We start from the raw sequence: 21,307 nt of genomic DNA on the forward strand, positions 1-21,307 counted from the left end.
AGTAGCATGCTAAGCAGTGGATGCAGAATAAGTTATGGTCATTTGGGGACTGGACAAGTAAATAAACCAATATTCAAAAGATGAACTACTATCACAAATTAGCTCAGTTTCTAGGTAGGGATAAGTGTTCAAACATTACACAACAATTTGATAAAAATAATTAAATTTTAGCATGCTGCATGAAATAATGTGGAACAATGTATAGTGCCTGCCCCACATATTGTGTATCATAGTCAGCGTAACTTTGTAAATGTTAATTTGAGATGTGATAATTGATGTGTAGAATCATGAATGGGTATAAACAGTTTTTCCCTGTTAGAGAAAAACTGACAGCAGAAGGGACATTTGAATTAAGATTTCAAGAGTACATAAAAACTTAAGGTGAATTTTTAAAAAAGGAATTATAGGTGGAAAAAAACAAAGTACTGAAGACATAAAAGGGTATGATATTTTAGAAAATACTTAAAGTGCAAGTGGTTGATGGGGAGGCTGAACTGATATGTGTGTTTTATTGAGGTTTGAGTTTTTTAAGCAATTAGAGACCTTAAAAGAGTAGTTATGTGATTCTTTTTTTGGAAAGATAATTCTGTAAGCTGTGTAAAAGAAGAAGTAGACACCCCTGCCCCCCCTCCCAAAAAAAAAAAAGGAAAGGAAAAGAGAGACCACCAAGAGAAAGATTTAGAGTGGTTTTACACAAATCCAGGGGGAAAAATAAAGATTGAATTAAGACAGAACCAGTGGGCATAGAGGAGTGGGGCTGGGGTACAGTTGTCTAACATGCATTTGGGAGAATTAAATGATCCCTTGTGCTGGCTTCTGAGAGGACACTTTTACTAGGCTGCTTAGGGTAGAAGCAGGAGTTAATGTGTTGCGGTGTAGAAACCACTTGAGTAAATGAGGTAGTATGAATGGGAGGTGTTCTAGGCAATGTTTTATTTTTAGTATGGATGAGATGAATAAACTTATGAGAAGTTGAGAATTCCACATTGAACATGGGGAATTTGTGTTGCTTGTGGGACATTCAAGTGAAATTGTCCAATAGTCAATTAAAATGGCTCTGGTGATCATGGAGAAAGAATAAGATACACAGACCTGAGAGTCATTAGTATATAGATGTACTTGGAGGCACCAGAAGTAGATAGGATTGACTAGGGAAAGTAAACAAATTCCTAATAAAGATTCCCAATGAATACTAACACACAGGAGTCATTTATTCAGTAATTCAACCTATATGTATTGAGTACCTCAAGCCAGGTATACTTCTTGGCACTGAGGATACATCATGAATATACAGTCAAGGTTCTTGCCTCATGGAACTAGCATTAGAATGGGTATGTGTGTTGGGGGGACAGGTGGAAAGGCAGGAAATCACGTCTGAACATATGCCAAATTCAAATAGCGTTAAGCTCCTACTGTAACAAGGGCTTGGAAATTAATTATGACATTTATTGTGGGAATTATAAATAATAACTTAAAGTCTCCAATTGTGTCAACATATTTTTAAAATGTTTTAATCAACTTTATTCAGGTTTAATTTATATGCAATTAAAATACTTGCTTTAGTTGTATGGTTTGATACAGTGAAAAAAACATGTATACAACCATGTAACTACCTCTACAGTGAAAAGGGACTGTTTCCATTACTATATAAATTGTCTTTGTGCCTCTTTGCACATAGTTTTTCTACCTTCTCTGGCTCCAGACAACCATAGTATTCTTCCTGGCACTAAAGATTGTTTTTTACCTTTTCAAAAAAATTAATATAAAATTAGTACAAATGGAATATATAATATGTACAATTTTGTGTCTGACTTTTTTTACTCAGTACAATATTTTCCAGATTTATTTGTTTTGTGAATCAGTGTTTTGTTCCTTTTCATTGCTAAGCACTAATCCCTTGTATGGTGGATATATATTATAAATTGTCCAGTTTTCCTACTGATGGACATTTGGGTTTTTTTTAGTTTGGGGCTATTACAAATAAAGATGTTTGTGAATAATACATATAAAATTTTATGCAGATATGTGTTTTCAATTCTCTTGAAAAAATACCTTGAAGTGGAATTATGGGATCATATGGTAAGTGTATGTACAATTTTATTTAAAAAAACAGATTCTTATTCAATATGTTGTATAATTTCATTCCTACCAGTATATCTTTGAGGGTTCCATATATTACTGTGGTCAGACTCTATTGAGCCTATAGTGGTATGTCATTAAAATTTTAGTTTATATTTCACTGACAAGGAATCATGAGTTTCTTTTCCTGTGTTTATTGGTTGTATGTCTTTGTGAAGTGTCCAAATTTTTTTGCTCAGTTTCTAATTTTTTTGGTCTATTGTTGATTTTTATGAGTTCCTTATATCTTAAATACAAGTCATTTGCATATTATCTCCCTGCATATGGCTTGTCCTTTCATTATATTAATGTGATATTTTGAAAAGCTTTCGATTTTGATAAAACTTTTCATATTTTTCCCCATGGCTTATGTTTTTTTGGTCTTATCTGAGAAATGTCTGACTACTCCAAGGTCTTAAAGATTTTATCTTTATTTTATTTTATGGTTTTATCCTTAATGTTTAATGCTAAGATGTATTTAAAGTTAAATTTTTATGTATGGTTATGATATAAGAGTTGAAGCTCATTTTTTTCTTGCAGAATAGCCATTTTTTTCAGCCTTACATTTATAATGTATTGTGTTTTCTCTGGCTATTTTCACAATATTCGTTTATATTTGGTTTTTCACCAGTTTGACTATGCTCAGTCTAGGAAAGTTTTAAATTGAGCTTGGAATTCATTTAAATTCATAAAACTATAAGATGGCTTTTATAAGCCAGTTTTGGAAAATTTTGGCCACGACTTTTTTAAAAAAATGATTTACCCTTTCTCTATCCTCTGCTTTTATAATCCAGTTATACACGTGTTGAACATATTGATATTGTCCCTCATGTCTCTGAACTCTTTATTCTTTTTGGATTACATATTTCCTATTGATCTATCTTCAAGTTTACCAATTCTTACCTCTATTCCAATTCTTTTTTTTAAATTGATGTTATTTTTTAAATACATGACAGCAGAATGCATTAGAATTCATATTACACATATAGAACACAATTTTCATATCTTTGTATATAAAGTATGTTCATACCAATTTATGTCTTCATACATGTACTTGGATAATGATGTCCATCACATTCCACCATCATTGCTAACCCCCTGCTTCCTCCTTTTCCCTCCCACCCCTCTGCCCTATCTAGAGTTAGTCTATTCCTCCCATGCTCCCCCACCCCACCCCACTGTGATTCAGTCACTTTATATCAGAGAAAACATTCGGCATTTGTTTTTTATTGGGGGGGGGGGATTGGCTAACTTCACTTAGCATTGTCTTAAATGTCATCATTTACCTGCAAATGCCATGATTTTATTCTCTTTTATTGCTGAGTAATATTCCTTGTGTATATATGCCATATTTTTAATCCATTCATCTACTGAAGGGCATCTAGGTTGCTTCCACAGTTTAGCTTTAGCTATTATGAATTGTGCTGCTATAAACATTGATGTGGCTGTGTCCCTGTAATATGCTGTTTTTAAGTCCTTTGATTATAGATGGAGGAGAAGGATAGCTGGGTCAAATGGTGGTTCCATTCCCAGTTTTCCAAGGAATCTCCATACTGCTTTCCATATTGGCTGCACCAATTTGTAGTCCCACCAGCAATGTATGAGTAAACTGTACTTCAGAGCAATAGTAACAAAAACAGCATGGTACTGGCACCAAAAAAGACTGGTAGACCAATGGTACAGAATAGAAAATACAGAGACTAACCCACAAAATTACACTTATCTTATATTCCAATTCTTTTCTTGACCTCATATAATAATTTTTTCATTTCTACTTACTGTGTTTTAAAAAAATCTAACATCCATTTGGATTTTTAAATAGTTCTGGTTCTCTGTTGAGATCCATGTCTGTGTAGCTATTGAGATCATGTTTTCCTTTAAATCTTGTTTTAAAATATTTTTTTCAGTTGTAGATGCTCACAATATCTTTATTTTTTATTTATTTATTTTTATGTGTGCTGAGGATTGAACCCAGTGCTCACACGTGCAAGGCAAGCACTCAACCACTGAGCTATACCTCCAGCCCCCTTCAATTCTTCAAATTTATTTATGGTTAAGTGCTTGAATTTTTTGTCAATTAATTTCAGTATCTCCACCCTGGGGTGATCAGTTTCTATTGACAGCCTTATTCATGTGATTAACTGTTTACTGTTTTTCATGTTTTTAACTTTTGTTTGAAAAATGTACATTGTGGATAACATGTTGTATCAACTCTAGTCATTTTTTTTGATCTAGTTATCAGTTAAGTTGCTTTGATTAAAACTATTCCTCTTGATGATATCCATTGGCTAATAGTCTCCATTCAGTTCTTTTACCTCCAACGTAGTTTTTTCCTCTTGTAGTCTCCCCTATGCCTGCATACTATAGCTATAAGATGATAATTTGAGCTGAGTTTATGCTCAGATTTTGGGATCCATTCTCTGCCTTTTCTAGCTTCTAGCATTTACCCCCTAAATTTCCAGGAAATTGTACTCAATTCAAAAAGTAGCAAACTTTTTAATCTCTACCAACTCTCACTGGTTTCTGCTTATTTTCACACCAGGCGGTTTAGGGTCTTCTTGTATTTGTGAAGTTTAGCAGTCTGCTGGGATTTGGATGGAGTTTATATTCAGATTTGATGTTGTATCACTTCTGCAGCTCTGTGACATCTAGGATTTATTCCTTAAATGTCTAGCTTTTCTGCCATCTGTTTTCTTCTATTTCTTTGATGAGACTGTCATTTTTCATTTGTTTCAAGTGCAGCTAATTATTGGAACTTATTTTATTTTATTTTTTAGTTATAGCTCTTTCTTCTTACTCCTTTAGTTGGTGAGGCTGCAGGCTTCTATTTTTTTTGTGGGACTGGGTATGGAACCTAGCATATCACACATGCTAGGCAAACACTCTGCCATTGAGCTACGTCTTCATCCCATTTTATTTTTATGATAGTCCTGCTAAGTTACCCAGGCTAGCCTTGAACTTGGCTTCAGTCCATGGTTTCTTGGGTGTGTTGCTTTGGACTTTGGCAGCACAGTACTTCATGGTGGGAACACGTGGCAGAGAACACATGTTTACCTCATGGCATCCAGGAAGCAAAAAGAAAGAAAGAAGCCAGTATCCAAGTATCTCCCTTAAGGCACACCTCCAGCAACCTAGTGTCTTTCCACTAAGCTACACTCCTAAAGGTTCCACTATCTTCTAATAGTTGGGGACCAACTTTGCAACTCATGGGCTGGTAGGAGATTTTCAAGATCTAAACTATAGCAGATAAACTTTAATTTCATTGTCTGAAGATTCTCTTATTCTAAAATTATTTTATGCATAGAAAAACTTAGGTTTATTCCTTAGTCTAATAGTTGCTTGGCTTCTTTCAAATCTTTTTAATTCTGAGCATTCAGGGTTCTGTTTTCTACTATAAATAGCCCCTTAGAAAAGAAATTTTTTATGATTAGATTAAGAGTTATTTTTAGTAAGGATATCACAGAAATGATGCTGTGCCCCCCCCCTCCGTTTTGTTGTGCCTTTTTCAATGCTTCTTTGTATGCCTCAGTTCGTAATATAATTATTAAATATTTTCTATGTATATATTAATAACAACATCAGACAGTGCTATAATTTCTACTTCAAATGTCAAAGATTATTCAGAAAATTAAAGAAAAGAAGGAAAATCTATTGTATTTACAAGTACTTTTGCTCTTTTCTGTATTCTTCCTTCCTGATGGAGTGCCAAGATTCCTGCTTTTATTTTTCCTGTTTCAAGAATTTAACTTTAGCCATTGTTTTATGGTAGATATACCGACACCAAACTTTCAGTTCCCTTCCATTTGAGAATGTTTTGTGTTCCTCTTCATTCCCCAAAGATATTGTCATTGGCCATAAAATTCTAGGTTGACAATTCTTTCAACACTTGAAAAATAAAATATGCCAGTGTCTTCTGGCTTTCATTTCGTGGTTTCAGTTGAGAAAATGCTCTCATTCTAATTGTTTTACTTTTGTAGGTTAGAGGTTGTTTCTTTCTCAATGCTTCCAAGATTTTTCTTTAATTTTCAAAAGTTTAATTATTATATGTCTGGGTTCTTGGTGTTTATTGTGTTTTTCTGCCTTCTTAAAGGAGTGAGGTTTATATCTTTTACCAACATTTTGTAAATTTTTAATCATTATTTCTTTGAATAATTTTTCATTTTTACATATTTCTCTTCTCTTTTTAGAACTCTGATGATACAAGTATTACCATATCATTTGTTATTGTCCCATAGATCCTTGAGTCTCTGTTCATTTTTTCTCATTCTGTTTTCTCTGTTTTTCAGATTGGAGAATTTGTATTTTTCTATCTTCAAATTCACTGATTCTTTCTTCTACTTTCTCCATTTTGCTGTTAGGACCATCTGTTTTCTTATATTTCTTTGATGAGACTGTCATTTTTCATTTGTTTCAAGTTTAGCTAATTATTGGAATTTATTTTATTTTATTTTTTTAGTTGTAGTTGGACACAATACCTTGTTTTATTTATTTACTTTTATGTGGTGCTAAGGATCAAACCCAGGACCTCGCACCCATTAGGCAAGGGTTCTAACATGAGCCACAGCCACAGCCCCTATGGGAATATTTTTATTAAGGCTACTATGATACTTGTAAATCTAATGTCTGTGTCATCTTGCTGTTGGCATCTGGTAATTGTCTTCTCATTCAAGCTGAAACTATGGTTCTTGATATAAGGAGTGATGTTCTGTTGAATTCTGGACATTTTGAGTGCTGTATACCTAAAAGCTCAGTTTCTGCAAGCCTCTTCTGATGCGGCACCAACTAGGAGTTTATGTTTTGCACTTAGTTTCGGCTGACATCTGGTGGAGGAGAGGGACTTTATTACAACTGGATGGAGGTGAAAATACTCACCCTCCATTATGCCTCTCTTGTTAGCACCTTGGCAAGGAGAGGTAGGGTACTTCAGTGTCACTAGGTGGAGGTGCACCAGGATTCATTAGGATTAAAAACTCTTGATTATCCATGGTCCCATCTCTTTTACCACATTAGCAGGGGAATTGGGTTGCCTTATTGAAGTCTGCTGAGGGTACAAATATAGGGCTCCCCATTTGGCCTTTGTTATTGGCATTAGGAATGGCTCTCTTCATTTTTTTTTTTTTTTGCCATGTGATTGTAATTACTGTCTAAAAGTTTTCTATCTTGCTAGCTTATTTCTTCTATGATCCTTTGGTTAGAGCAGGCTTTCTTAGGGTTTTTTGTTTTGTTTTGTTTTTATTGATACCCATTGGCATTTCCAGATTCTTGGGTTCTCTTAATCCAGGATATTTAAAACAAAAAGAAAATTTAGGAATTCACCACTTTTTCCTTGAGTCCTGAAACCCCTAGGTGGTCTTCCTCCTTCTTTCCACTTTTCTGCATTCTCTTATGTTTATACATAACATCAAGAGCTATTACCTTTACTTGTACTTAGCAGGAAGAATAAGAAAAAAGTAAATCTATTTCATCTTGCCTGGTAGCAGAAGTCATACATGGCCTTTTGTAAGAATGTAACTGTTTTAAATACAAGTGTATATTGTATATTTCTAAACTATGTAATTCCTGAGTAGAAAGGTTGAAATTTTGCAAGTAAATGGATGGATCTGGAGATTATGCTAAGCAAAATAAACCAATCTCCCAAAACCAAAGGCCAAATGATCTCTCTGATATGTGGATGCTAACAGGACAAGAAGTGGTAGGAGAATAGAAGTTCATTGGATTAGAGAAAGAGGAATGAAGGGAAAGGAGGGAGGACAGGAATAGGAAAGACAGTAGAATGAATCTGACATAACTTTCCTATGTATATATGAAAACAGCACAGTGAATCTCCACATCACAACCACAAGATTGGGATCCTAATTAGAATAGGATGTACACCATGTTTGTATAAATATGTCAAAATATATTCTATATATAAAAGAACAAATAAAAACATAATTAAATACATTATTAATTAAGCCAGTATGTAATGAAAAGATTGGTAATATCTTGTCTTTTATACCATTTTTTTGAAGTGATACCCAATACAATTGAATTCTAGTATTTGGGAAGTGATAGACTTGGCCCTATTGAGAGAGGAGTTTTCATTAGTTTAACTTTAAAGATACATTGACTGCCTATACAACTGTAGTTTTCTTTTGACCTTGAGAAAGACTTTTCCTTATTAAAAAGTTATTTTCTTAAAAAACCCTTTAGATTTTCATGTGGCTTGTCTTACACATAAATGAATGTATGTGGGTTTATAACAACATGAGTATGCACGACAGAAGAAGGCAACTCCTTTCTGGTAAATAAAAGTAACTATTAAAAATCAGTGCTCACAATACATCTTTTGTTGCTATTTACTATATGATTTTTATCTATGACTTGCACTACAGATAAATCTTTATATATTAATGCCAGATTTTGAAAACCAAACATAAATATGTAATTTGCAAAGTTTATTCCAAACACAGAATTTCTAAATGATAGAAAAGATAACTGCCAGTTGTGTTTCAGTCTGTTATGTGATTTCATTTATTCATTTACTCTTAGGAGGCGTTAATGTAATAAGAATGAGTGAAAGAGATTACTCATCAACTAAAAGACTAGTATGTGGCTGAGCATGTTAGTTGTATGTGTACATTTTTGTTACAAATGATACAGTGTTAGTTTGTTAGATATGAAATTGAGTAAAAAATCTTTAGAGGAAGTCAGTAACAGACATTGTCCATGTAAATATTCTTAAAGTTATATGTGTTGTCATCTTTTATTATTTTGGGATGTTATAGTAATAGAATGTCTAATATTTATTTTAATAAACACTGTGAACCAGTCACATGTCTAAATACAGCTCATGGATAAACTAATCTTATTCATTTATTATAAATTAATTACTTACATATAAATATAATGTAGACTTGTCATATTGACTGTGGTTGACCCAAATAAGATAATTCATATGTGATCTAAAAAGAAAATAGTTAATAAATATTTAAGATGCACTCATTCTACTTATTTAGGTCAATATTTATGAAACAAATCTATTTCATACCTTGCTAAGAACATGCTATTTATGTTAACAAAACTTAGTTTTTTTATGCAGCTGGTATGCAGACTCTGCAAGAATCAAGCATGTTTTGAGTATCCTAAGGTTTATTGTTAAAGCTGTCCCTTCTTAGATCATTGCTGTCTTTACTCTTGTGGGTGGGGCTCCTGTGCAGTAGCCAAGATGGCTCCTGTGGCTCTGCTATGTGCTACTGAGAAGTAGGCCCCAGGTTAATGAACCTCAGGTGTGCTAATCAAACCTGTGCTGTCTTAATACAGTGACTGTGGAGTGTATCACATATGAATATGTAGGCCTTTATCTTTCCTTTATGATCTAAGGAGCAGCTTTCTTTAAATGTGAGTCTTTTCCACACTCTCCTCATTTTTGTCCCCACAGGAGGTGGCCAGTACAGACATCTGACAGACAGGCAGTTAACCAGTTCTCTGCTGAGATTAGTAAAGTATTTAGTAGTCCTGCAACATCAAGGACCTTCAGCTCTGCAGGAAACAGTTTGGGGTGAGATAAAGAGCAATTTTCATTTGCATAGTCCCTCATATTTTCAAATGGGTATAAAAAATTCACATACCTAGCTTTTTATATAAGATATTGTAAGACTAGTAGTATTTTGTTTCTTACATTATATGAAGAGTTGAAATAATTTTTATAAAGGTTATCTTTAGACTGGCAAGATAAATGTCAGAATGTATAAGTATCATATCTCATCTGGGTTTATTGGAGTGCAAATCATACTAGAAAATTTATTTTAAAATCACTATAGGTTTGCAAATTTCAAGTGAATCCAGGTTATTTAATTGACATATTAATTTATGACTCACCTTTTAGTGGAATTATTTTTATAAGTTCATAAGAAACAAAATGTCAATACATAGCTGTTGACTAGTGTTATAAATCCAGAACAAATAGTACAACATTCACTGCTAACATTTTAAAATATTAAAAACACAAAGTGTTAAGATTTGTAAACAGTAAATCTTAAATATAGGGAGATGACTTTTGTAATCTTCTAAAATTGTCTTTATTCATTTATTTCATCAAAATCAAGGTCCTACCTAAGACATTGTATACTGGATTTTCTAGGGTCACAGTTGTGGAAACACACTGCTTTTGTCCTAGCATTTGTCCTAGCATTTCTATTTTTATTTCCAAGAAGAAAATATATACCTGAAGAGAGCCATATCAAACTTGTTTTCATTGGTCAAGTATGCAAAACATGATACTTTCTTAAGGCTTTTTTATTACACATTATGTTTTATTTAATTTAAAATTGAGTCCTTGAGTAATAGTTTCCATGTACTTTTTCACATATTTCTTATCCAGTTTATTGGGAAATCTCAATGCAATTGGAGGAAAATATGAAGTGATTTTATATTTCTTTAGTCACTGCTTTCCTCTATGCTTTATCAAATCTCTTATTCATGTTCATTTGTACTATTTTTGGCAAGTCCTTTAGTTTGTCAGTTACCTTTAGTTTTAAAAAATCTAGTTCAAGGGCTGGGAATGTAACTCAGTAGTACAGGGCTTGTCTTACACACGAGATCCTGAGTTTGATTCCCAGCACCAAATTAATTAATTAATTGATTAAATTTTTTTTAAAAATTAGTCCAGTTCAGTGCAAAACTACAAGTCATATCCTTCCATTGCAAGTTATTCATTTTGGCTCAGTAGACTTAATAGCTCTCTTCCTCTCATTCTCTCACTCCCACATCTTTGTGTTGGTCATTGGTGAGATGGGGGCATGGTCTGGTTCTTAGACACTTTCTTCCACAATTTACTTCTATTTCATGACCTTACTCTTAGGGTCTTAGAAAGCTCAGATTGGGATTAGGGTAAGGGGAGGTGGCACTTTTTAGTGTAGTTTCATCCACTGCTGGTTTCCACATGGATGATGTCTATGGTTTTCTTTAGGTAGTGCTCAGGTTTCCCAGTTTCCTTGGTCCTAAGGGGCAACTGTTTCCTTTGGGCTTTACTAATGGTTTGTGCCCCTAGTCCACTCTGTTGGTGGGTTTCACTGTTGGTGGGTTTCAATCTTCTGCTAAGATTCTCTTATCATTTCCTGCAAGGGCCATGAAAATCTGGGATGAGCATGTCTTGCTCCATCATTTTTGTTTTTCAAGTATGCTACGTGCCTTGAGACTCCTTCAACATGTTCTCAAATACATCCAAGCCTTGTTGCTGTATTTTCATGTGCTTCCAGACTGCCAGGGACATAACTGAGAGGGGCCTATATGTTCAATTCTTAGCAAGCCTCTCACCAGGGAATGCAATGTCAGTATTGCTTTTGTATACGTATTCCCACTGTCTGTCAACTATTCTCTTAGAGCTACCTCATTCACTGAAAATACTCTATTCCTCATAAGGCTGACAAATCCAGATGATTTCCTCCCATTAACCTACTGTTGCTGTTCTTATGTGGATTCTTTGTGGTTGGACCAGTTATGCTAACTTTTATAAAGAGAGTAAGGGAAGGAAACTAAGGTTAAGTCCTAAATGTTGGCAGCTTTCTGGAGATTCTTTTGTGATTGGCTATGAGTCTTGGTGTCAGTTTGGGGGCATAGGAAACATCTTGTCAGAATTAGGTTTCTTTTGAATGATAAAAGGCCCAGTGACATGAACAGAGTAGAGGTTGAATTTTGCATATGTAAAAGCCCATAGCTTAGAGTCTAAGGCAGGTATGATGCTGTTCCATGAAGTCCTCAAGGACTGTGTTCTTCCTCAGGGTCCATGATGGCAATATTAACACTCTAAGTGCAGGCTGGCAAAAATAGGTAAAGGAGATCAAAAAGCATACATCTGAAATCTATTTTTAAAAGTTTCCAGGAAACTGCCAGAAAATTCTTTCAGTTACAGTCTCCTTGGACATCTGGTCAGTCATAGCTACAGGAACCTTGAGAAGTATAGTCTTTACTCTGAGCATCTAGTTGCCCAGCTAAGAATTACTATGGGAGAATACTGGAGGACACAGCAATAGAGATGTGACATCGTTGGAACTGTGTGCTAACTTGCACCTTTATATTTATCTTTCACACATGAATTGCATGGGTCCATAGTATTTATTAGGTAATTGGCTCATGGTGGCTTGTATATTGTTAGGAGAAAAGTTAAATCTTTCAGTTATGACATCCAAACCACTGAGGAAAACCAAGTTTGAAAACTATCTTTTCAACTATAATTGTCTTTTTTGTCTTTTCTAATTTTCATTTCTTTAGGATAAAGAATAGAAATGCAATAAGTCAGCTCACATACAAGAGTGTCAACTGTGTTTTTAGGAGAGTGTCATATCTTTCATATATACTTTCAATTGGAATTGAATAGGTGATTATGTTTTATTAAATTTATAAAGAGCATGTTTTATAATAGCACTATATCAGACATAATATTTTAACTATACCATAAATGCTTGCAAACTGTAGCTGTTATAGTGTCACCATTTATTGGCTTTTGCATAAACCTGTTATGTGATAAGTTACATTTTTTCCCATCATACCTAGCTGACACATAGTAAACAACACTTCCACATTTTTTAACTCCTGAACATAGACTGAGCTTTTAATTTGCTCAGGAGTTATAGTACAGTGAATTAGAACTGTTGTCAAATCTTTTTCTCTAAGGTTAACTCAGGAAAAAATGTTTTTATAACAAAATCTTTATAGTACTTTGGAAACAAGACTTTTATATTGACTTGATTTGAGCCCTATGCTACTTTTATAGATTCCCAAGAGGAAAATTTCCCCACCTCCAGGGAAAATGATGGCCATTCTTAACAACCCTACTGGTTTAAAACAGTTGAATTATTAAACTATTAGACCAGGATTCATATTGCTATAATTTTCAGTCAGATTCTTATTATACATGACAAAATTAATGTGGGCCATATTCTGTAATAAAGGTATATGGGTGTCTGAACATTATGCAGCTATTAGAATAAAATCTCAGACAAGGAACTTACGTTAATTTTCTTGCTTAGAAATTCAAAATTCTCATCTAAACCTTTACTCTAAATATGTACACGTTAACAAATTGAGCAAGTTATGACTAATAAAACCAGTTTTCCCTCTAATATAATTGGTAGGAATCCCATTCCATTTTATAGACATATTTTATTAATTTATCACAAAAGCAATACTCTTATTACCTTGTTGGCTTACAGTTTAAAAAACAGAACTTCTTTGAAAGTAGATAAATGGAAAGATGACAATTTTCTTAATATGAAACTGGACCTATACTTTCCTCTATCACATATGCCTTACCTCTGATATGGATTGTCTTACATGTGGTTTTAATAATGGTTAGTTATATTTAGCTAAAAGAAAAATAATATTCTTGTAACTTTATTTTAGTCTGCACTTTATAAATCATTTCAATTTAATTCAATTTGATTATAATGTCAAAATTTCAAACAGAACATGTATAGCGACAAACACATATATTCACTGATTTTGAAGGGGCTATAATGTAGAAAGAGAAGAATTGTCACTCCCAATTAAACAGCAATCACATACATGTGGAGTCAAAGATGAGGGAAAATTCAGGTTGGCAAAATTCCATTAGAATCAAATGGACTTTGACTAATGCTTACAAACTTGAGTCCTTTATACATTATGCATCCTGAAAAGCTGGACCTTAAAGATAGATGTAGCATTTAGTTGTGCATTTTTATACTAGCCATAATAAAAAGGCATTTCTTAAACTCCCTTAAAACCTCAAAAAGACTTAACCCATTAAATCCCAAGTTTTCCATTTTGTGAACATACTAAATATTCAAATATTATTTCAAAGTTACCGTAAGTGGCATGTTTTTTGCTCAATTTAAAGTTTTTATAGGTGTTCTAATCTGGGACAATGGGACAAAATGGGTTAAAATGGAATTGATTTTCCATAGAAAATTGGAGGGTTCATAGGTTATAAGTATTTGAGGTGTGCTCTGCATAAATTATTTGAATTTTTTTCTTAAATCTAGAACCTTTGAAAAAGGACCTTTTACATCTGACTCCCTCATAAAAAATGGTGTTCAGCAGATTGCGTGTGTTCTATTATAGGTTCACTACTGTGATAAACAAAGTGGCAAAGAATATGTGACCTGTCTGACCTTAGCCCCTGTGCAGATGACTTTCCATGCTATTGGAAGCTCCGTTGAAGCCAGCCATAACCAGGTATAATATGCCACTGCCATCTTGCTGCATTATGGCCCCGCTGAAAAATTGGAGGCCAGCAGAATGGAAGCTTATATGCACACATATAGCTTTGCTTTCCGTCATATATTTATTATCTACTAGCGCTATGTGCTAGATGTTTGAAAATCAAAATAGTTTGTGTTGGGAAATATATTGTAGGGGATTTAAATGATTTTAGACTTTTTTGTTTGCAGTTCATTATAAATATAGAATTATCTTACAACAAATAATTTCCCTCTATATTCTTTTACTCTTTAATAAAAACATAAGAGAGTATAGATAATACTGGAGTCTCGTGCTCATTTGGTTCTGTTAGAGAAGAGTTTTGTATAATATTCACCATGTGTATAAAGTTCAGAACCATCAATTGAGTCCCATAATTTGGGATATTACTGAAGTGAAGTTCCAGTGTTGTTTAAAGTTTTATTTCTGAAATCAAACTGAAAATCTGAAAGTATATTGTTTCTAAATAAACACATTCCTTTAGTTTACATAGCTGCTTGAGAACATCCTGTTTACAAGATAGCATGTATTTTCAATGAAAATAATCATCACATTAGACTATACTAATTACCTAGGTCATAGAATTTCTAACTTGGAGCCAGAGTAAATAGACATACACAGTTTTACTATATGACTAACCCGCTATGCTTTCTAAATTAACAATGTACAGAACAAGCATAACATACTTTCATATCCATTTTTTGCTAAATTTCAGGACTTCTAGTAGTCTTCTGACTAATCATTTTTCTTCTGAGTAGTGCCTCTTGCATGGAGGGAATAAAAGAACATAATAGTGCATTTTCTCAAAGTCATGATTTATCATTGTCCAACTAAAAACAAAACTCCATTAAAGGCATGCCTACCAGTGCACAATGTCTCTGACATTGTGGGTTTCCAGTCATTATTTCTTGATTAGTGGGGAGATAATGTGTGTTCAGAAAAGAGCAACTAATTTGTGGCCAGAAAATCTGACTTTTAGGATTAATTATGGCAAAAGTTAGGTGTGTTACCTGGATGGATTCTATCACTTTGTTGTACTTGGCTTCTTAGAATGTTAAATGAGGGAGTTAGATTAAATGACATAAGATACATCCCATTGCTCACATTTTATGATTCTGTGATTGATATTACTGCTCCTGTTTAAATGAACCTAACCAAAAATAAATAGTGTAGCATGTTGATCTAGAAAATAGCTAGAGAACATGCCAGTGCTTTTCAGTATTTTTATTACACTGATGTTTGCCTGAGCACAAAAGACAGTACAGTAAGGATCTGAGGGGTAAAACTTAAACTCACTGACAGAAAGTAATAAATTTCTTATATAAATTTCTTATAAGTTATATACAACTGTAATTTAGCTATAGATGTGTGCTAAGGATACATAGTGAGAATGTTAGACATGTTTTCTGCTCTCATGGAACTTAGTCTAGTATATTCACCCTTTTGAATATTTGACAAGTATAGCTACCACCCTATCTATCTCTGTCTCCACTCATGGCAGAAACAAATGGCTTGAGAAGCTTGGGGTATCCATTCTGCAAAAGTCTTTTCTGAAGCAGAGCAAAGAATTGAAAGAGTGCATCAATATACCACACATCTGAAAGGTAGCATGTTACTATTAAAAAGCCCTGGACTGGGAATGGAGACTAGGATCAAATTCAACTCTGCCATAAATTAGTTGTGGATATTCTCTCTTCACCTCTTTGGAACTTGGCTTCTTCACGTGTAATATGATGAGGCTACTTCAGGTTTGTGCCAAATCCAGGGCTGCTATCAGCTCATGAGGCACCTTTACAAATTAGAAAAACAGTGCTTCTTCCTCAAGGCAATTTACTGATGTCCAAAGGAACTTTTTTTGTAATAGACCCACAATACCTACAGTGTAAGCAGTGCTTCCTTGACAATCTATACAACTGTACGTAGTGGTCTTACACTTTATCTGGAATGTCAATTTTACTTAATGGTAAGTAAATAAAGACATTTTTAGTTAAAGCAAGAATAATTTGTTACAGATAACAAATTTTCATGGAGTTTTGAGATTTAAAAAAATGAACTTTCAGGAGATGTATTGAATAATAGTCAAATGATGAATGAATACATGACTGGATCTCTGACAGAAATGATCATCGTGTGCATTGAACACCACTTTGGTGGCTTCAGAGTTGTACAGTGGGGGATATTGGTGTGATCAGTGGTCCTCATTTGTACTTAGATAGGTTCCTTCATGATGGAAGACACAAAGTAAACCTCTACTCCACAACCTCTGGCTTTTCCACATCATGTTGCCACATTACCCACTCCCCATCCTGAAGTTCTAACTGATCAAAAGTTACTCTTTTGATATACCAACAAGATAGACTTGGTCTCATAATGTGGAAAGGAGGAACCACTAAATACTTGATTTCAACAGTTGATTTTTCAATGTGAGTGAATGGGAAAACATGTTAAAGCAAGAAAAGTTATGATAATTTAAAAATATATTTCTGAATTCATTTGAGTCTCTGTCTCCAAAGGGATTGAGTTGATTCAAATGAAATTGGTCTTCTAAGAAAAAAGTATATATAAGATTTAGAGGCCTTATGAAACTCAAATGCTCTTAACTATTTAGAAAATGAAATGGAGACGTGAAAGAGCTCTCTCCTTTTGAGCCTTTATGGTTTATCTTCTTGTTTTTGTAAATTTAACTCAAGGAATTCAGTGCAGTCGAGACTGAATATATTATTCAGTGCATTCACTCACTGTATTAAAGAGTAACAAGGAAGGGATTATTAAATGAAATTTCTCTATCAAATACAAGTATGCTAAATGCTCAGGGGAAAGATTCAGTACCATCTGTATCCTAAAGATACTCAAATTTGTAGAGCTCTTAATTTTCCATCTCCTCTTATCAAACTTGCTGCTCCCTCCTCCCTTGTCTTTTCCTTTCCCCCTTTCTGGTAAATGACCCCACCTACCTTGTTGCTCGGGACATCTTTGAAACCATCCTCCACTCCTCTGTCCCCCAGCATGCTACACAGTCCCAGCAGCTCTTTCTGTAATTCACTATCAGCTATTTTCTCAGGTCCTCAATTGTTTCCATACTAGCTTAAGTCACTGTTATTTTAAACACAAGAAACTGCAGTATCCTCTATAAAGTAGCTTCATTTTTGTTCTACTTTTTTCCCATTATTGTCTTTTGTACAATAGGCAGAATTATTTTTAAGTTAATCATACTACTCAACTGCTCAAAACCTTCAAAAGGTTTCCCTTCATACCTACTATTAAAAGGCAAAATTTTAAACATAGCATACAAGCCTTTCTGTGGTTTGACCCCCCTCCTCTTTTTCAGTCTCAGTTCCTGCCCCTCTCCTGCTCACTGACTGTGTCCCAGTCTCATGGGCCTTGTGGCTAGTTACATGATGGTAGGTGAAAGAAACCACTCAAAGACTACATATCGAAGATTACATTTATATGAATTCTTGAGAAGGCAAAACTGTAGAAGTAGGAGACAGCTGAGTGGTTTCCAGGGACTGAGAATTGGAGAGGGATTGAGTAGAAGATGTTCTGAAGGAATTTTTCAGAATGGTGGAAACAGACCGTATTATAATTGTGGTGGTAGAAGTATTTCTATACATTTTCCTGACTCACAGAACTGTTCTCCAAAAAGGATAAATATTACTGTTTGTATATAATGCCTGAATAAACATATTTTTAAAGAAAAAAAAGCCAGATTCATTGTTCTATCAGTTACTTATACAGTGCTGACCCCAAGGAAATGTAGGAGGATGACATCTTCTTGCCTTTTCATACTCTGATATGTTGATTCCACTTTGGAATGCCTGGCTTAGAGCCCCTCTGAATGCTAGCACCTAGTAAGACCTGCTTCAGACTTCCTAGAATGATAACTATTATGAGTCAGAGTTTCTAAATGAGAAACTCTGAATTCTCATTTAGACAGTCATTCAGGCTGTAGGTTCCCCATGTTGTCTGGGTGGGAATGCTCTACATTTTTCCTATGCATCATAAATGGGTGATATTAGAAATTCACATTCCTTTACAATGTTTAGTTGTCCAGAACAAAAACAAAGTTTAAATTTCCAGATACTTATTTCTACAATAAATGTGTATTAGCTTTAGTGAACAGGGTTGTCGGTATTTCACTATACACTGGAACATACAAAAATAAGGAGATTCTAACCTTCGTCCTTGGTGAGCCAGTTGTCTTGTGAAATTTAAAAATTATAGATCATATAGTGACTTCAAGGACATCCTTATAAGTAAGTTGAATGAAAAACACATTCAGCTAGTGAGGGATCTGCTTAATATTTTTTAGTGTAGCCTATTAAAGTTATATTGGTTAGTGTATGTTATTAAAGCGTAATTCTTAGTAATAGGTTTTGAAGTCTCATAGCTTCATACAATTCACCAAGTATGTTATTCTTTACTTTCTCTTTCTGGCTGATACCCTTTCTGCACCTTCCCTCATCACAATGAAATGTTACTGAGTATCTTTTCCTATCTCCTCTAATTATATCAGTCACCTTCTAGTTATAGCCTCAAAGTCAGAACCTTCCCTCCCTTTGTTTTCTTTTTATTCATCTTCATTCAGATTGCAACATCAATCTCCAGTCTCACAAAGATTGGGTAAAAATGCTTTACCTTAGTTTCTAGATAATAGTTTTACTGCTCTCTATCATACTGTGTTCAGATTAGCTCTGACATTCTTGCTTCACATAAATAAAAGAATGAGTTAATAAATCAATCACTTAACCAAGCACAAACTAACTTTAAGTACCTTAAGTGTAATATATATCGGTATTTATTGTAATCAACTTCTAGTCAACAAAAGTAAGATTGTAACAAGAGACACGTTACTTGGAATTTAAAAAATTAGCAATTTTACAAACAATAAACAAGAACCAGGCTTATATATTGTGTATCTATCATGTGGTGGGCTCTCTGTATTATTTTGCTTGCTTGCTTGTTTATTTATTGTGGTGCTGGAGATAAAAACCAGGCAAGTGCTCTACCACTGACCTACATTCCCAACCTAGACATTTTGCTTATTTATTTCAGTTACTTGAATGAGGTATAAACTGTATCAGTTGTATATTTGTGTACAAATTAGTGAAATTAACCTGAGTGGTTCCTAGGGTAAGCTTCAACTAGATAAAGGGATGACCATTAAGTGAAACAATTTGCAGCTCTGATGGGTATTTGGTTTTACTTTTGATTAATTAAGTTCTCCTCATAGGTTTTTTTCTCTTTTCCCCAGGGTAATTATGCCATAAAGTCTTATACTGATATTTTAAAACTCAAAGAAAGAGAAAAAAACCTTTCCACATCACAATCATATATTCATTGATTGTAGACTACGTACAAAACCTTTGTGGTACTAGATGTCTTAAATGATAATATCTATACTCCTTAGCTTTTGAGGTCATTATAATATAATGGAGCAAAAACCATGACTCATACTGGTTCAAGTACTAAGGAACCTCACTGTCTCGTGTGAATTCAGAGGACAAGTGAGCTCCAAGGTTGATTGAGGAAGCAGCTCAGTGATGTCAGCAAGGATTTAGGTCATTACCATTTCTTAGTTTTGTCATCTTCTACTTCATCCTCTGATTCAGAAGGATAGCCAGTTCTGTGTATCACACATCCTACCCACTTCTGAAAGAGAGACCCGACCTTGGGTGTTGGAAAACACATCTGAATTGGGAACCACTCCAGCCATCTTTTGTTCATCACTATGGGCCTGGTTGGGCCATCCTGTGCCCATCTTTAAATAGGTCACTCACAGGAGAAATAAGACCACTTGTAAAATGGTAATTGGGGAATCATCCACCAGTACTACAACATGAGGGAGCAAATGTATGTATTTAAAATTTTCTGGTATCCACATGTTTAAAAAGTAGTTAAAATTTAATAATACATTTAATTTAACTCAATATATCTAAAATATTTCACTATGTAATCAACTTTTCTCATTCTTGAAACTTTGTCTATTTAACCTTTACCTGTGATTTTAGACTATCACATTTTAGGTGCTTAATAGTCATATATGTTTGGATGGCACAGGTCTATAGGGTGAAACCCCAAGAACATTATGATTGGGTCCCTGCCTGTGTCTCCAGTCTCATCTTCCACCATTCCCCCTGTGCCTAGTTTGTACCCATACTCTGTCCTGGCTGTACTGAGTTTCCACATCTTGTGCTCTTATCCATCCCTGTTCCTTCTGCCTTGCCCATTCTCTTTGCTCATAGGGAAACTTTAATTTTTAACTTTGTTGCATTACAACTTTTAATTTTGTTGTGTCATCAGATCCAGCCAAGATGTCATTCCAGTCAACAGGCCTTCTTTAAACCTACAGAGTCAAAATTCTCCTTTCGTTGCACACTGTACTTTTTATATTATCCCATGGCTACAATTATCAGACTTTTCCCCATGATGTCTTGATATTGGTCTGCCCTCCTGTGCAACAGCCACCTTGAGGTCCAAGAGGGTCTCATTGCTTTTGGTATTCTTGGTGTCTGTGCTCTGACAGATAGGAAGTACTCAGTACATATTTACAGGATGGAATTAAATTGAGATTTCTAAGAAAATTAGAATGACTTGTATTTGGTAGAATTTATTAGGTAAATTCGTGAGAGAAATGTTTGGCCAAGAAAGCTTTCTCTGATGGTGGCCATCTAAGGATATTTTTTTGTGATCCCAGTATTTCCAGATGTTGCCCTCAAAGTATTCATATACCCTGAGTACAAATATGTAGCTATCATTAGGAGTCCATCATATATCTCTATTAATTCTTTTACTGACTACTTATAACCTTTAATTTTTCTAATCTTTCATAGCCTTCTTGGTGTCCTGAATTGTTTTCTTCAAGTCCAGGAACTATCTCCTGATTCTAGCATCTGTCATATAGTAAACAAACCAATAGTCACTGAATAATGTTGTTCGTGACTGCATTCCTCAGAATCTAAAGAGGCAG

At 34.3% G+C, this 21,307-nt stretch overlaps 1 protein-coding gene across 9 annotated transcripts in view; it reads left to right on the top strand.

Moving 5' to 3' along the window:
* Stau2 (staufen double-stranded RNA binding protein 2) overlaps positions 1–21,307 on the top strand; it is a 305,213-nt gene that overhangs the window by 200,251 nt on the left and 83,655 nt on the right. For 8 of the 9 annotated variants that reach the window (XM_026397277.2, XM_026397278.2, XM_026397275.2 and 5 more), the window contains one exon: positions 14,200–14,313. The exons of the other annotated variant lie outside the window; for it this stretch is intronic. In XM_026397277.2, coding sequence (XP_026253062.1) covers positions 14,200–14,313 — 114 coding nt within the window. The remainder of the gene's footprint in view (positions 1–14,199; positions 14,314–21,307) is intronic. 9 annotated transcript variants of the gene reach the window in all.

The sequence above is a fragment of the Urocitellus parryii genome, chromosome 7 (genome assembly GCF_045843805.1).
Source record: "Urocitellus parryii isolate mUroPar1 chromosome 7, mUroPar1.hap1, whole genome shotgun sequence".
Taxonomy (NCBI): Eukaryota; Metazoa; Chordata; class Mammalia; order Rodentia; family Sciuridae; genus Urocitellus; species Urocitellus parryii.